Here is a 16,792-nt window from a genome sequence, read left to right on the forward strand (position 1 = left end):
AGTTTGATTTAAATTCATTTGAATCAAACTTGAATCAAAAGGTTTGACTCATTTTTTAATTAAAGCCAAGTGATATTCGGATTGAATCAGCTCAAATTCAGTAATTCAAATTGCTAGTTCAAAAACATGGTTTGGTTCAATTCGAATAAAACACTTTGAATATTATTTGAATAAAACGACGTAATTTTGTTAATAAACCACGAATTTGAGCTACAAATTTAAATTATACATTCTAGTCGTCAATTCAAACTATTAATTTGAGTTGAATTGAGTGACAAATTCAAATAATTAATTTGAGCTATAAAATTGAGTCAAATTCTAATCGAATTGAGTTAAACTATTTTTCACCTGAGCTAAACTCGAATCGGATTTAATTTTAGCTCAACAAAATTGAACTGAATTTGGCCCAAACTATTTTTTATCTAAATTGAATTTGAACAAAAAAGTGTTCGAATTTAATCCGATTCGAATCCATCCGTAACTGTATATATAACCCCAAATAAAACTTTAATAATTCAATATACATTTATTTTGGGTATTAAAAAATTTTGAAAATAAAAATAGTTGATGGGGATGTTACAAAATATTTCCAAATCTCATCATGACCCGACCGCATTATTCAACTTAATTGACCTCAAAATTAATGAATTATACGAGGGCTACATAATTATGCAACAATAAATAAAATATTTTTTATGATTACTCAAATTAAAAAAATGTGGTTATTTAATTTCATACAATAATTATCAAAAATCAATATCTTGCATGCAATATTGAATAATGTTGATATAGCATTAAGTGGTTACTATATACCCATTTGTCACTTGTGATTTTTGAATTTGCAATATTTGTAAAATGATGTAAAATTTAAAATAAATAAAAATGTTCTCAATTAGTTTAAAATAAAACAAAATAAATAAATAAATATATCACATTATTTGGTTTTTTTCTCTTCCAATAGTTTAAAATAAAACAAAATAAATAAATAATTTTTGTAATACATAGCTCACATGAATAATATTATATGTATATATATATTTTTGTATATAATTTGGATATATAGATAATATGTCATAGTATGATTATGTGTTATTTTTATTTTTTAACTTAAACTCATTCAATTAAATAACGATACATTATTTGAGTATCTGAATTGTATATAAAAAATATGTAACACATAGTTTGATTGAGTTCACATATAAAAGGAGATTTTCATTTGAAGTATTTAACTTGAAAAGTTTTTATATGCTTAGTCATTCCTAACCATAAAAGAAATTTAAAAACTTTTGGCTTCCTTATTATTATGAATTGTTTTAGCTCCTTGTGTAGACTGACTATCTATCTTCATCATACAGAATAGTCATTGAAAGCTTAGGTGGCAAGCAAAACATAATATAAATTCATATATGTATGTACCATAATATTGAAATCAACATTATCAAGCATTATTCAAAAAAATTAAAAAATGACAAGAAGATGATATGCTATGGTATAGACTATTTATTTAATGTAAAGGGCTGGGCCAAGGGAACCCCCAAACTTTGGGCCATCATCAGAGAATTGGGCCTTTCCTAGAGCAATGTCTATGTTCACTTCTCTATTTTAGGTTTACCATATCATTGAGACAATCCAGTACAACAAAATTTCTCAGAGTAAAACCAGTATGGAAGAAACTATCTAATTCTATACTTAGTAGTCCATGTTTTTACCTTATATCATTTACCCTTTTGTTTATAATGAGAGGTGTGACAAAAGCTTGTTTTAATATTTTATTAGTTTTGTCAAATCCTAAATTTAAGGGAAAATAAACATTGATTAACTGTTTGTATATGTTTACAATGTGACAAGTGCTGCTATCTCCTTCATAATTTTATATCACAGCCATATCAAAATGGTACTTGGCAAAACTTTTAACATCCAGGTCTATATCTATGTCATGGAGCTATCAATTGCTTCTGTCAAATCTATTATATATATATTAATTATCAATTGATTTATATAAAAAGAAAACTCCGTTTCCCAATTGACTTTCATCTCTTGTTTCATATGGGAATGGAATTTTTATATAGAAGTCAATTGCCGCATTCGATTATATAGATTTTCTCAGAACTTGTACGCCACCGCTAAACGGTGGCTATCAATTACTTCTGTCAAATCTATTATATAAATTTTCCCAGAACTTGTACGCCACCGTTTAGCCAGTTTATATTATACCTTACTTAACAACTTAAATATTGATTCTTTGATTAAATGAAGAAACATAGATTAATTTATAGCTCTCGCACTTGATAACTACGTAAATTATATTTTATTAAAAGGAGAAACTATAGAACAAAATGCTGAAATAAAGAAACAAAGACAAGGCAAATTGCCGCATTCGATCTTGATATTTTCTAAGCACCAGCTTGTTTCGCCTTGTTACATGTTTAACCTTTCAACACTCTCAAATATAAATAACTATAAAGAAAGATAATGGAGCAGGCTAATACATATATATAGTTAATCAAGCAGTTTATGTGGAATAAGGCGAACAGGAAGGCCTTTAGCAGGCATGGGCAATGGATCCACAATTATTTTCTCATTAGAAATCAGTTTCTCCCAGTTAAACCTTTTCACCACATTATGCATGAACACAAGTATCTCCAAACGTGCATATTCTTTTCCAGGGCACATTCTGGGTCCTCCTCCAATTGGAACAAATGTATACGGAGCAGGTCCATTTCCTTCGAATCTTGTCGGGACAATTTTTTCTGATTCTGGGAAATATTCTGGGTTCCTGTGTGTTGAATCTGCACTCCAATGCAACTGCAAAAAATATTTAAAAATTAACTCAGAAAGTTTTGTCAAAATGGCATTTGTATATAAAATGGACAATTATTAATGTAAACATGAATGTAGATTAAACTGACCTTCCAGCCCTTAGGAATGGAGAAGCCATTGAAGACAAAGTCATTAAGGGCTTCCCTAAAAGCTCCCTGAAGTGGTGGGGCAAGCCTCATAACTTCACATGCAACATTCCATGAATACTTCATTTTCTGAACGTCTTCCCAGTTCATTATTTATATAATTTGATATCTACTGCCTGTCATTTTTTTATTTTTTGGCTCCATGATTTGATTTATCAAGCTCTGCACATAATTAACGTCATTTCTTTGGGTTAATCAATTACTCTTCATGTTGAATTAGCCCAACATTGATTGATTCATCAGTAATTAGGTCAACCATATCAAGACAGGGAAAGGTAGATAAATTAATTAAAATAAACACAAAATTTTTTGCCATAATCTTTTTAGATAAACTCTGAGTAATTTTATGTTTTTAAGTAAATTTAATTTTTATTTTAATAACATCTTTTATCTTGTTATTTTATATACGAAATAGTGTTTACTAGATAATCTTTTTTTCTCCTATATTATTATATTCAGTATATAGATTAATTTTTGTGTAATTATTGATATTTATGGATCAAAAATAAATTAATTTCTGATGTAAAAGTTGATATTTATAAATCGCGATGAAATAATGAATATAACTATACAAAATGTTTGTAGATATGAAAGGATACGAACGGATGCATGCCAATGCAAGTGGGGCGTACATATGCACATTGATGCATGTGGGTGCGTGCAAATACACGAGAGTGCTTGAGAATACATATGGATGCTTTTGACATATACAGTTGTACGATATAATATATTATATATATAAATATACGTTATATATATATATATAACGCGCACTTCTTTCCACTCTCCATAATATATCATCATGCCCTCTTGTGTATTTGCATGCATCTGCATGTATCTACTCATACTCTTTTGCATTCGCATGTATCTTTTTGTATCTGCTCACACCTCTTCATATCCGTTTACATCATTTCGCACCTATTTACACCATTTTATACTCGTACGCACCTTTTTGACCCATACGTAATCTGTATAATTATATCCATCATTTTATTACAATCTATAAATATCAACCTTTATATTTAAAATTAATTTTTTTTTAACCTATAAATATCAACAATTACAAAATTTAAAAGTCTGCAGTTAACTTTTGTTTATCCGACAAACAAACCATTTGTGGTTAACTATATTGTATTGTATATATCACCACAAATAAAACTTTAATAATACAGTATACATTTATTTTGAGTGTTAAAAAATTTTGAAAATAAAAATAGCTGATGGGATGTTACAAAATATTTCCAAATCTCATCATGACGGGACCGCATTATTAAACTTAACTGACCTCAAATTAATGAATTAAACGAGGGCTACATAATTATGCAACAATAAATAATATATTGTTTATGATTACTAAAATTAAAAAAAATGTGGTTTTTTAATTTCATACAATATTTATCAAAAATCAATATCTTGCATGCAATATTGAATAATGTTGATATAGCATTAAGTGGTTATTATATACCCATTTGTCACTTGTGATTTCTGAATTTTCAGTTTTCGTAAAACGATGTAAAATTTATAATAAATAAAAATGTTCTCAATTAGTTTAAAATAAAACAAAATAAATAAAAATATATCATATTATTTGGTTTTTTTCTGTTCCAATATTTTGGTGAAATAACTCATAAAAGCTCAATTGTATATTAAAAAATATGTATATATAATATTATTCTTAAATATTTTATGTTGTTAGGACTAAAATTTTAATAGTTTTTTAAACTAAAGGAACTTAAAAAACATTGGTCTGGGCAATGAATTTCATCCATTTTTTAATAATTTTTATAATACATAGCTCACATGAGTAATATTATGTATATATATTTTTGATATATAATTTGAGTATATAAATAATATATCATATTATTAGTACCCATTATCAGCGATCGACTCGAAAACTTTGGGCCATCATAAGAGAGTTGGGCTTTTCCTAGATCAATGTCTATGTTCACTTCTCCATTTTAGGTTTTATATCATTGAGACAATCCAGTAAAACAAAATTTCTGAGAGTAAAGCCAGTATGGAAACTATCTATTTCTATACTCGGTAGTCCATGGGTTTAACTTATACCATTACCATTTTGTTTATAAAGGGAAGCATGACAAAAGTTTAAATCCAAATTTTTCATAAAAAAATATTTTAATATTCTATTAGTTTTGTTAAATTCTAATTTTAAGGGAAGACAAATAGAGTGATGGTGTGAGAGGTTAAGTCAATTAAAAGAATCTGAAACATTAATTTAAGCTTATTCCATTTTATGGTTTTTTTAATCTCAGCAAGTATAAAAATTTTGTAAGTTGAAATCTTCATAGTGTTTATAAAAAATTAAATTATTTGATATAATAATTATAAATTTAATTATTATATTTTAAAATTTATTTATCTAGTTAATTTGAATAGAATATTTTAATTAAAAAAGAAAAGAGTAACCCAAATATATTTCTGCTACGTCATTCAAAAGTTTGATTTCATTATTTATATGATTTGATATCTACTGTATGAATTTTTTTTTTTTTTGGCTCCATGATTTATCAAACTCTGCACATAATTAATCCCATTTCCTTAGGTTAATTAATTACTCTTCATGTTGAAGGAACCCAACATTGATTGGTTCATCACTAATTAGCTCAAGCATATAAAGACAGGAAAATATATAACCATTTGAGTTCTTGATCAGACTCTTAGCAGGCCGGCCGAGTATGTAAATAATCCATTGATTAGTTTACTTTTAAATTGTAGTTGGATACAATATTATTAAATAAATAGAATTAGGTTAAACTCTTTTTTATGAAAATTCATTCAAGAATCTGCAGTTAATTTTTGTTTCTCTGACAAACTATATGGGACGGAGAATTTTATTGAAAAGAAAAAAAATCCTATTTAGTGGTGGGTGAAAATTGACATCAGAAACCCTAAATTTTACGATCGGTAAAAATTCTAAGTTTTATTTAAGCCTATAAGATTAATGGGAGTTTACAGTTGATTAGTATGATTTTATTTTTATAATTATATCAGCTATTATAGATACTGCATATTGTGAAGAGGATTAATATATTTGAGATTATATGTCAACAGTAATAAAGACTTTAAAATATGCTATTGCTAGAAATAAATTAGTGTAATTAAAGTCTTTGATTCTTCTAATTTTATTGAATATATAATAAAGAAATATTATTTGTATATATGGTCGATACATAATTTAGATACACAGATAATATGTCATCATGCGATTAAGTGTTAATTTATCTTTAATTCAAAATAATCAAATTATATAGTGATACATTATCTGTATACCTAAATTATTACTTTTAATTTGTTCAGCTTTTTAAAACTTATTATATTACTTTTTAACTAAACTTTAACATATCTTCTCTAACTAAATGCGACATTTTCACCTCTCCATAAAAAAAAAGACAAACCCACAAAATCTTGCCCGTGGGGATTGCAACTATGGTCGATGGACACTCTTTCTCTTTTAATCTCTTTTCTCTATACTCTAATTTCTTTTCTCACTCAATCAGAAACACATAAACACCATAAAACAATCACCTCATATGGTTTCTTCTTTCTCCACCACCACCACCACTCTCATTAGCTCACGTTACCTTTTCACATTCCTCTTTGTAGTCTCCAACTCCTCCTTTTCGGTTTCTTATTTAAAAGCCACCCATAACATAGTTGAAACACTACAAGCGAAAATAAACTCCTTTTTGACTTATTATTTAAACGTTACTCGTTGTAACGATGTTGACTTTGTCATCCTTATCATCAGCTACAATTACAAGTGCAACGTCCCACAAATGATACCAAAAAAAAAGAGACTAGCGAACCTTCACCCTTGCTTGGGCCATTCTCCATACCACCAAACCATCTGCTGCCACCTTATCCATCTTCTTCTCCCTTAAATATTTTGATAGCTACATAGTCCTCAACATCTCCTTCTACATTGCCATCAGATGCAAATGCATCTCTTTGTTCCTCCTTTTTTGTACCAACTCTTATAAACAAGTAATGTTATTCGTACTCAGTTTTAAATATCTAATTATATATTTAAATTATTACATGAGTGTTATTTTATCATTAATTCAAAATTATTTAACCTTTAATTAGATATATTTTCATAAGAATGTTATGAGAGATACTGTGACTTCCTTTATGATAAAAGTTAATAAAAGATATAAATATAAACCATAACCATGACATTGCATTACAAAGATTTAAGAAAAAATATTATTATGACTTGTAATTAATTTGCTTCTATATTGGTTTCCTCAAACAATAGTCTTGGAAGGTAGTGGAACCATCCTTTGGTATTCAGCAAGAGCCCACAGTGGGTAAATATTTCTATACACTGCGTAATGTAACATGCAGTTCTTCATAAACACTCCTGTAATTTCCTGCAAGCATTACATCATTTATTTTATTAATTATTCATTGAAACATTTGAACTTAACATGTGCCCATTTTTTCATTTCCTTCAATTGTACCTGTTGGGGAAAATCACCATCTTCTAGTTGAGAATTAATTATCAACTTAGCTGCACGGTGAATAGGAGTTGGGTCTTTTTCCGCCTGATAATCCAAAGAACAATCACATAAAAACATAAATACTACAAAATATATCCTAGTGCTTATACGTGAAAATATAATTTTTTTAACGGTTTATTAAAACTAACCTGTCCACCATGAATTAAACCCATTATAGCCCATGCAGTGTGAACTAAATTTGACCTGTTTCCTTCGAGAGGAATGTATTTCTAAATGCCCAGGACAACAAATTAATATGTATATTTAGCACGTTGCAATACAAAAAGAAATCAATTGACACAAATATATACCTTTTTTGGGCAAGAACGATAACTCTCACCCCAACCACCATCCTCTCTCTGTGATTTAAGAAGAAAATTAACACCTTTACGCATAGTTACAGAATTATTGTAAGTCTTGCCAGCTGCTGCCAGTCCTCCGAGTGCAAACCAAGTACCATATGTGAAGCAGACTCCCCAATTTCCATACCTATATATGTATAAATATATTCATTGAAAAAATATATATCAAGCATATGTTCTTTAATAAAATTAACAATAATTAATAATACCATGAACCATCAGACAATTGAATGTTTTCCAAGTAGCCGACTGCTTTTGTGATGAAATTTTCAATTTCTTTCTTTCTGTGTCCTGGATATAATTTCTGAAACAAAACTAAAGCATGGATAGCTGAGGAGGTGCACTCAACATATTCATGCTCAATCACTATGTCCGCAAAAAATTCTGTGGGATTCAACAACTGAAGCCAAAATACATTGAAAGTGTCAGTCATAAATATATTTGTGATATAAACTAATTAGAAAGATTTAACACAACAAAGTCATATCAATATGTAAATTCAAAAACTTACTTCTAACCATTCTTGAGCTCCGGCTGGCTCCCAGGCAGCGAGACCTCCATTTTTGCTCTGCAGGGAGTCAAAAAATGGAGCTTTTAATTGTTTGATTTGATTTAAAAACATAAAATATATATAATCTTGAAATGTATGCATGAGAAAATTTGTTTGAAACTTATTGATATATGTGTACCTGTAAAGATAAGAGGATATTAACAGAATCATATAACCTCTCAGGTTTCATTTTCTCCCCAACGATTTCGGGTGGCATCATTGAGAATAACAGACAACACTAAATAAAATGAGAGACAATATATATATATGGTCAGATACAGGGAAATAAAGAAATAACTTCTTTTTGTTTGATCAACAATTTTATGAATAAATTTGTAAATACCTTCAAACCTTCAGCAGTACAATCAGAAACTTGCCATCCATGATCTTGATCAGAGAAAGTCCAGGATCCCTTGGAAATATGTCGATACATTCCCTTGAAATCACCAGAAGGATTGTCCTTCACCTTTATTTACAAATAAAATGTAAAATCATTAACTCTGAGGAAAATTTAATGGAACTAATATTTGGTTTATTAAATGTTAAATTACCTGAGATGCCTTGATAAATTCGTATCCCCTCTTAAGTACAGGCCCTATTTCATCAATGAGATTACTAGCAAGCAAAGCTTGAATAGCAAAGCCAACATCCCACTGCTGGCTTCCAAAACTCTGCATTTGTAACAATTAATTCATCAGTGCTAAATCAAAACTAGACTTCATTGAATTCGGTTAATTATACTAATTGATAACTTAATTAATTAATTATTTACCTGCATCTTCATTCCATCTTCAGCAACCCATAAGTAATCTGGAATCCTAGCTAGATGCTTCTTGAAATAATCCCCATTTGGATCTTCAACCCAACAAGCTAGCATGCATAACACCTGCGTATATATAATTCAATCAAAAGAATTAGATATATGAATGCACAGAATAAAAGAAATGATGCATTTGCGTATCTAGTGAATTGCAATTTGACCTTTTCCACACATCCAATGGTAATGTACCGACTGTTCTCATCTTCATAATGAATGTGCTTCATTGTTACTTGAAGTGCTCTCTCTCTTATCAACTTATTGAAAGGCCAATGTGTAAGAAAAGGCTCAGAGAATATATATAGACTGTCCCAAATCAAATCTTGCATCAAATGATGGGGATAATAAAGATCCTCCTGCAATGATAACAATTTTCAGTTGTATATATATTAATTATTAAGAAAGCAACACAAATAACAAGCATATTTGTATGTGTACAATTATAATCTCACCTTGGCACATAAATGACGTACTTTCCCCCAATTAACTTGATTGTAAGGTTGAATGTAGAGCTCTTCCCTAAGTTGTAGAATAAGAGATGTAATTGGCCCAACAAATTTCTTGCCATATAAATATGACATTGGCATATACACCATGCGGCAGTAACACCACATTTTGGCTGCATTTGTGAAGAATCAAACTTGTAAACTAATAAATAAACAATTAATATCAAAATCTTAATCCAAAATGATGCAAAACTAACCTGGATGCATTGGAAGAAATGATGGAAGGATCCAAAATTCAGGAGGCATTGGGTTGCTTCCAGACCAATCGAACACACCAAGTATCTACTACAGATAAAAGGTAAATTAATGCATATGTATTGATGACACATTAATGAAGTTAATAAATAGATAGACTGATGTGGTTACCGAAAGCCAAGTCTTTCCCCAAGAAGGAATGTGAGTGACACCATCACGGTCAAGGATCCATTTTCGAGCTCTAGCACAAGCATTATCTTCGCCGCCATCAGGTCCTTCTCCAAGGATACGCATGCAGATGTAGCTGAGAGCTGTACAAAACATGGTGCTGTGGCCTTCAATATGTAATCCCCACCCACCATCTTCATTCTGATGATAATATATGTATCGAAGGATTTCCTTCTTATGCTCTGCTGGAAATACACTGTCAAGATGCCCCGTTATATAGGTGCACATCACCTGCATATGGGCAATTCTTTTTAGATACATGTAATTAATAAAAATTTCAGATACTATTCTAAACAGTGTACTATCTAATTACCAATGGAGGAAGGAAAAACAAAGGACCAGCATTTTCAGCTGGCCAATGGCCATCGGAGGCTTGCAAAGCCGAGAAGAAATGGACCGCCCTCCTCAACGAGACTGTAGCTGTTTCATACGTTATTTCTTCTCCATCCTCCACCTTTACAGCTGGGATTGTTTGTTTGAAATTTTTCTCCCGAAGAAACTAAAATTTTCCAGACACGGAAAATTAATTATTCAATAAACAAATATATATTTAGGTAGTGATGAGCAAGACAGATTGGACATAAAATACAAAGCTAGAAATTGTATTAACATGATTGGTTAACTGACGTTTGAAAATGGAAGTTCGTGAATGTCATCTAAGAAGAATGGACCGAAAATAATGGGGAAATAGAGTCAGCGTGAATGAGATAGAGGTTGACTTGAGTTTGCATGTATTAGCTACAAGTAAAGTAATTCATAATTTTTTAAAGTGAAGCTTTAATTCTTCCGTCTTTTAACTTGACAAGTTATTGATCTTTTAGCTTCTCTGAAAATGACAAAACAGTCGGAGACCCCCAATAACGTAACTTTCTATGAAATTTCTGCCACAAACTCGTCTCTTTTTCTTAATATCGCTAATAAATAACGATGTTCTTGATGGCCATTTCCCAGAAATTATCAACAGTAATGTCACATATGTGGGAAAATGGCAGACAAATTTACATAGTAATACATGATTGGGTAATATCAGTTTATCTTATATTTTCAAGATGATAATATTTAAAACCTTATCTTATATAATTTATGAATGGAACATAATTACGTAATTAATTATATATACAGATACCATATGTAAAAATTTTCTACAAAAAAATGATATGTGAATCATATAGCAACTTCAGGTTAATTAGTATAACCAGGATTACTGGTGTAATTAATTATTTTAGATGCTTAACTTTACCTTCCTGTTTTGTCGTCTTGCTATGATAAATCAATAATAATGGTTACTTATTTTAAACCCACATCAGTGTTGAAACAAAAGAAAATATATTGCCAAATTAAGATAGTTTCAGCTTCATCCTATGAAAAAAGTAATATCGATGCAAGATGGACTTACATCTGAAAAGGAGATGAATTGTGTAAAGGAAAAGAAAAATGAAGAGAGACACAAGTGCAAATATAAACAGAATAGAAATAAATGGTGGGCACCAATACCTGCATTCGCCAGAGAATATCACCACTGGGCTTGACCTGAGACCGATTTTTGTAGAAATTTTGACGAGCAGCTTCAACCTCAGCTCGCTCCTCAGGAGTCCCTGCTTCAGGATCAAACTCCCATGTTTGCCTTCCCACAAAGTTGTTTGTGCTGTAAATGTATGGATCATTGCCACCTTCTGCAATCTTCAGCTTCCACATAATGATATGCTGCTTTTCTTTTGGATGCAATAATATGATTGTGTTAATTTGCAGGTGGTTTAAACAGCATGCAGATATTAGAGTATTCTTTCAGTTGCTTTCTAAATATAGAAATAAAAAGAGTAAAAGAGATTAGGTAAAAGATATATATATATGTATATAAATACCTGTAAGATAGATAGAGAGATCTGATGATAGAATTAAGTATGAGCAATGAAAATGGTGGAAAATGAAAGACTACTATTAGATTAAGTAAGAGACTGTTTGATGGGTGAGGAGAAGAGGAAATACAACACTTATATATAGCCATTTCCTGATGAGTCCAAGTTGCAGAATATATATAAATAAATAATTCAATATAATATCAATAAGTCAATTTAGTATAGTTGAATAATAAATTATATATATATACATGAATAATAAACTATATTTTTGGCAAATTATGAAACTTTTTGTTCATATATTGTTTTAATATGCACAATTCTACTCATGTTGAACGTATGCACATATATACTTGATTTTAACGTGAACATTTGGATGTTGATTTCCATTGTTGTATAATTTGTGACTATTTTGTTTTCAAAAAACTATACGTACACATTATAAATATATAAATAAATACATATTTAATATATATTATCAGATGATTAGATAATTTTTAAATTAAAAATAAAATAATGTTTAATCATATAATAACACATAAATGCATTCTCATGTAAGAATAAAACAGGAGTTGCTATTAAAGCTTCAGCCTACTGTGTTTTTTTTTTTTGCAGCTTGTGTTGCTTTGGTTTTATGCTCTTTCTCTTGTGGGTTTGTTCATTGTTACAGATCATGAGATACAGTCTTCTCTCTAGTACTTAAAAGGAGCTCAAGACTTATAACTAAGGGATTTCAACTTATCATTCAAAGGCAGCTTGAACAACTAGAGTGAGATACTTGGGCATTTCAAATTTATGCTTAATAGTTGGACAATTGGGAATTGTGAAATCAACTTTCCTAAACAAGGAGTGTGTTTAATTTGCCCCTTTGATCTCAGTTTTATAATTAACAGTTGGTTATCTGTCTAGTGATTTGATAATTACTAGACTTGATCCCATAAATATAGACTGAGAGTAATCTTAGTTAAATCATATAAAAAAATTTAGTGTTTTTCTTTTCCTTTTTTTTCTGCTTTTAAATTTTATTTGTTGCTTGTTGTTAGAGAGTAGAGTGAGAAACTAATTTCAGCTATTCAACTAAGGAAACCAATCAAACTCATATCACTACCTCTCGGTTGGTGTTTGCCTTATTTAATATTAATTTACAAACACACACACACATATATATATGAGTATCAACTACGTACCAATTCATAAGAGAATGAAGAAGGGTATATTGAAAATGGCAGAATCTATTGAGGAAAAGAATTGATAGGGTAGAGAAGGATTTTTTGTGTGTATACATACATATATTATTCATATGAGATACTAATTTGAATATAATGTAAAGGATTGGGCAAAAGATTTATCCTAATAGTTGTCGTAATATCTTGATAAAGATGCTCAAAATGAAGGTTATTGTTAATTAATATACCAGTTATTGACAAAGTATTAAAAGAGTCACGTTTCCCACTATATGAAAATGATCAACAATTGCACAGAATGTTATAATGAATTACCAAATATTATATTATAAATTAGTTTTTGTTTAGTATTTTAAGGTGTAGGTCATTTGGCCAAAATAATGGACCAACGAAACTCTAGCATAAAAAGATAAACAAACATGAAAATATGCTCTAATTTGAACGTTTGCAGTCGTCTTTTGCTGTATCTGTCCGATTAATTTTATTTTATTTTATTTTAATATTTCTTTCTATTCCTCGATTCAGATATGGAATCAGGAAATAGCTTTAGCTGAAGCATGAAGGCCACTTCATTATAGTTTCTGTAGTTTTTTTAATTAATACTAACCCCTATCTTGCCCGTATTGAACATTGACTTAATTAATTTTTTTATGTACAGCGATGATATCGCAAATGGATTACTTGAATTAACAGCTAAACTTCTCATATATGAAATCAATGGTTAGACTTCTTACTTAAAGCGTGCAAGAAAAAACAGATTTGAAGAGACTTGTGATTAATGGGACATGACCAATGGGTAAGTAGAGAACAAACAGTCTCTCCTTCGCTTAACTAATTTTATGCAATCCAACTACTTTCCATTGTTTTTCACGATTTGAGTTTTCCACGTAAAATCTTTTGTTCTTGTGTTGCTTATTTTTTTGGTCTATTTGTCATTTGTTCTTTGGGTTACATAACAATGTCACTGGTCAATTCTTCTATATTTATCAGTATATGATGAGTATTGAGCAATAAAGAATAATTAATTAGAATTAGACAGTTACCTATAAGAGTACATACCCTTGGTTGGAATGTTCACATCTTTGTACCGACATCACTTGTCGGTGTGACAATTGCTCATCTACATCTTGACAAGTTGTACATGTTATAATATATATTTAGCCAAAAAACTATTTCTCACCCAACTTTTGATGCATTTTTAAAGATATATCTATGAAATTTGAAAAACTTAAAGTTTCACTTATAGATTAATTACTGTTAAATTTTTTTGTTAGAGATAAGGGAAGAGATCTGCTCTAGATCGCTTCCCCTACATCGGCCATCAGTTTAAGATGGAGAAGAGAGATAGTTGGTGTCGAAGAAGATGATCAGAGGAGAGAAGAAAAAAAACCTAAGGTTTGGGGGGTGGGGGGAGGGGATGTGACTTTTCAAAGTTAAAAAATTTTAGGTAGAAATATAATTGTTAGTTTTTAAAAGTTAGAGAGAAAATGAATGAATTTTTTATTTTTTTAATTTTTTTAGTAAAATAACGATTTTACTCATCCCTCTAATAAAAAATTTTAATCTCAATTGACCTATAAATGAGACTTTAGGTTTTTTAAAGGCCAAACGACTATTTCCCACCCAAAGTTTGATGTTTTTTCAAATATCCATCCTTTAACTATAGAAACACCAAACACCCACTCATGGCTGGTTAAATTTAACAGAATCCTAATGCCTGAAAATTTTATCTCTTTTTCCCCCCCTAAACTTTAAAAACTAAAATTTTTCCCCAGCCTAAGTTTTAAGAAATGGTAGTTTCACCCTAGGGTTTCGTTTTGAAATCTCCAACGACATCTTCGGCTCCATTACCGACAGCCTCTCCCTCCCGAGACATCCTCTCATTTCGACGAAGATCGTCTTCGTTTGGGAAGACGAAGAACTTCATCTTCCTCAATGAAGTTCTTCGTCTCCTAAAGTTTTTTCGACGCCGATCGGACCTTCAAATGAGAGGAAAGAGATCGTCAGAAGAAGATGATGTCTCGGGAGGGAGATGCCGTCGGCAATGGAGCCGAAGATGTCGTCGGAGATTTCAAAACGAAACCCTATGATGAAACTGTCATTTTTTAAAACTTAGGCTGGGGGAAAATTTTAGTTTTCAAAGTTTAGGGGGGCAAAAATAGATTATATTTTAGTTTATTTTTTAATATTATAGAAAAAATAACGATTTTACCCTTACCACCGTTAATTTTAACTGCTTATGGGTGGGTGTTTGGTGTTTTCATAGTTAAAATGTGGATATTTGAGAAAACATCAAACCTTGGGTGGGAAATAGTTCTTTGGCCTTTTTTAAACCTTATAAATGTGACTTTGAGAGTATGTTGAAATTTGAGTAGGTAATTTATTTCTAAAAATTTTATCCGTAACCTTAACTAAAAATTTTAATAAAATTTAACTCATATACGTGACTTTTGGTTTTTAAAAGTTGATTGGTGTGACTTTTATTCCTTGGGTGCTAACAAGTCTTTGGGCCTTTTTTAATTCATATTAATGTTCATTTATTTCTATCCCAAAATTCCAAGATTAAGGTCTGATTTCAATTAATAACAGTACTAATCAATAATGCAAAGGAAAATATAGTCCAGCCTCTTTGATGAAACGTGTCGGTTGGAAGCTGATCAACCAACAATATTGCGATGGACACAAATTAATTAATTAGTTCCTTTGTACGAGAATTGAATGTCCTAAAACGTCATGGTCTTGCTCTTGCACGAAAGCTAATCTCATATTCCCCATCAATTGGTCCTTTATTTCTCTAATGTTAATTTTGTATGCCAAATTTAGTTGACAATTGACAAATTTATTGGATCTGCTCTTTGGGTTTTTTAAAGTCAACCATAAACATATAATCAATAAATGTATGTATTCACGTGATACCATGTGTATATATAATTATCGTAGTTTGAGTCTCACACACACACACACATATATATAAAAGAAAATTGTAGTTGGTGGTCAGTCTTCTATCAAGCTCGCTATCCTACATGAAGGAATTCTCCCCTACCCACATCTGCTTTGGCCATAGAATTGCAAAGGAAAGTGTCGTCTCTATGAAGCCTATGATCGAACACGTGTCGTGCGTAGAGGATACCAGTGAGTTAAACTCAGGCTGCGACAAATTTAGTGAAAAGGTTTAACATTTGTTTCGATGGCGTTACAAAGCATAAAAGCATGAATTTGGAAGAGACTTTCTCGTGCAGGTACCCTCGAGCAGAAAAAGGATATTTCTATCTATTGAACGTCACAAGTAAAAAGATCTTCTCTCAGTTCACCCATAAGCAAAGGATTTTCAATTCATTACTGGTGAGAATCCCTCCATTGAAAAATGTAGCTCATTGATAGATATTGAATACAGGATTTTGGTCTCTTACTTCGATATCTTTTTCCAGAGATGATGTATTTTTGTGATTGTTGAAAGAATGACCATTCTATTTTGCTTTCTTTTGGAATTTTAATGCTACTGAGAATTGAGATGAACTTTTGAAGTTGCAATTTTCATATGTCTGTATGAACACAGAATACAGAGAATCTTATTATTACTGTGTTCGTTTCTTAATTTTATC

General features: G+C 30.4%; 2 protein-coding genes across 2 annotated transcripts; both read right to left on the reverse strand.

Annotated features, from left to right (window-relative positions):
* Positions 1-2,345: 2,345 nt before the first annotated feature.
* LOC123205835 (beta-amyrin 28-monooxygenase) lies at positions 2,346-3,089 on the reverse strand. The gene is made up of 2 exons (XM_044622887.1): positions 2,910-3,089; positions 2,346-2,805 (listed from the first exon to the last, which is right to left on the reverse strand). Exons 1-2 carry the CDS (start codon positions 3,054-3,056, stop codon positions 2,500-2,502), a joined length of 453 nt encoding a protein of 150 aa, XP_044478822.1. The 5' UTR covers positions 3,057-3,089; the 3' UTR covers positions 2,346-2,499.
* Positions 3,090-7,127: 4,038 nt separating this feature from the next.
* LOC123209396 (beta-amyrin synthase) lies at positions 7,128-12,081 on the reverse strand. Its single transcript, XM_044627437.1, has 17 exons — positions 12,013-12,081; positions 11,645-11,862; positions 10,464-10,649; positions 10,094-10,381; positions 9,925-10,009; positions 9,674-9,840; positions 9,386-9,577; positions 9,177-9,290; positions 8,956-9,075; positions 8,748-8,870; positions 8,544-8,642; positions 8,366-8,422; positions 8,064-8,254; positions 7,804-7,981; positions 7,642-7,722; positions 7,454-7,537; positions 7,128-7,363 (listed from the first exon to the last, which is right to left on the reverse strand). The coding sequence occupies exons 2-17, from the start codon at positions 11,843-11,845 to the stop codon at positions 7,238-7,240; spliced, it is 2,292 nt and encodes a 763-aa protein (XP_044483372.1). The 5' UTR covers positions 11,846-11,862; positions 12,013-12,081; the 3' UTR covers positions 7,128-7,237.
* Positions 12,082-16,792: the final 4,711 nt, after the last annotated feature.

This window comes from Mangifera indica, chromosome 2 (assembly GCF_011075055.1).
Source record: "Mangifera indica cultivar Alphonso chromosome 2, CATAS_Mindica_2.1, whole genome shotgun sequence".
Taxonomy (NCBI): domain Eukaryota; kingdom Viridiplantae; phylum Streptophyta; class Magnoliopsida; order Sapindales; family Anacardiaceae; genus Mangifera; species Mangifera indica.

Coding starts and splice junctions, on each gene's coding strand:
- LOC123209396 (XM_044627437.1), bottom strand. CDS start 11,845: ATGTGGAAGCTGAAGATTGCAGAAGGTGGCAATGATCCATACATTTAC. Junction 8,871..8,955: donor AATTTATCAAGGCATCTCAG/GTAATTTAACAT, acceptor TTGTAAATAAAG/GTGAAGGACAATCCTTCTGG. Junction 8,423..8,543: donor ATATCCTCTTATCTTTACAG/GTACACATATAT, acceptor GACTCCCTGCAG/AGCAAAAATGGAGGTCTCGC.
- LOC123205835 (XM_044622887.1), bottom strand. CDS start 3,056: ATGAACTGGGAAGACGTTCAGAAAATGAAGTATTCATGGAATGTTGCA. Junction 2,806..2,909: donor CCATTCCTAAGGGCTGGAAG/GTCAGTTTAATC, acceptor TATTTTTTGCAG/TTGCATTGGAGTGCAGATTC.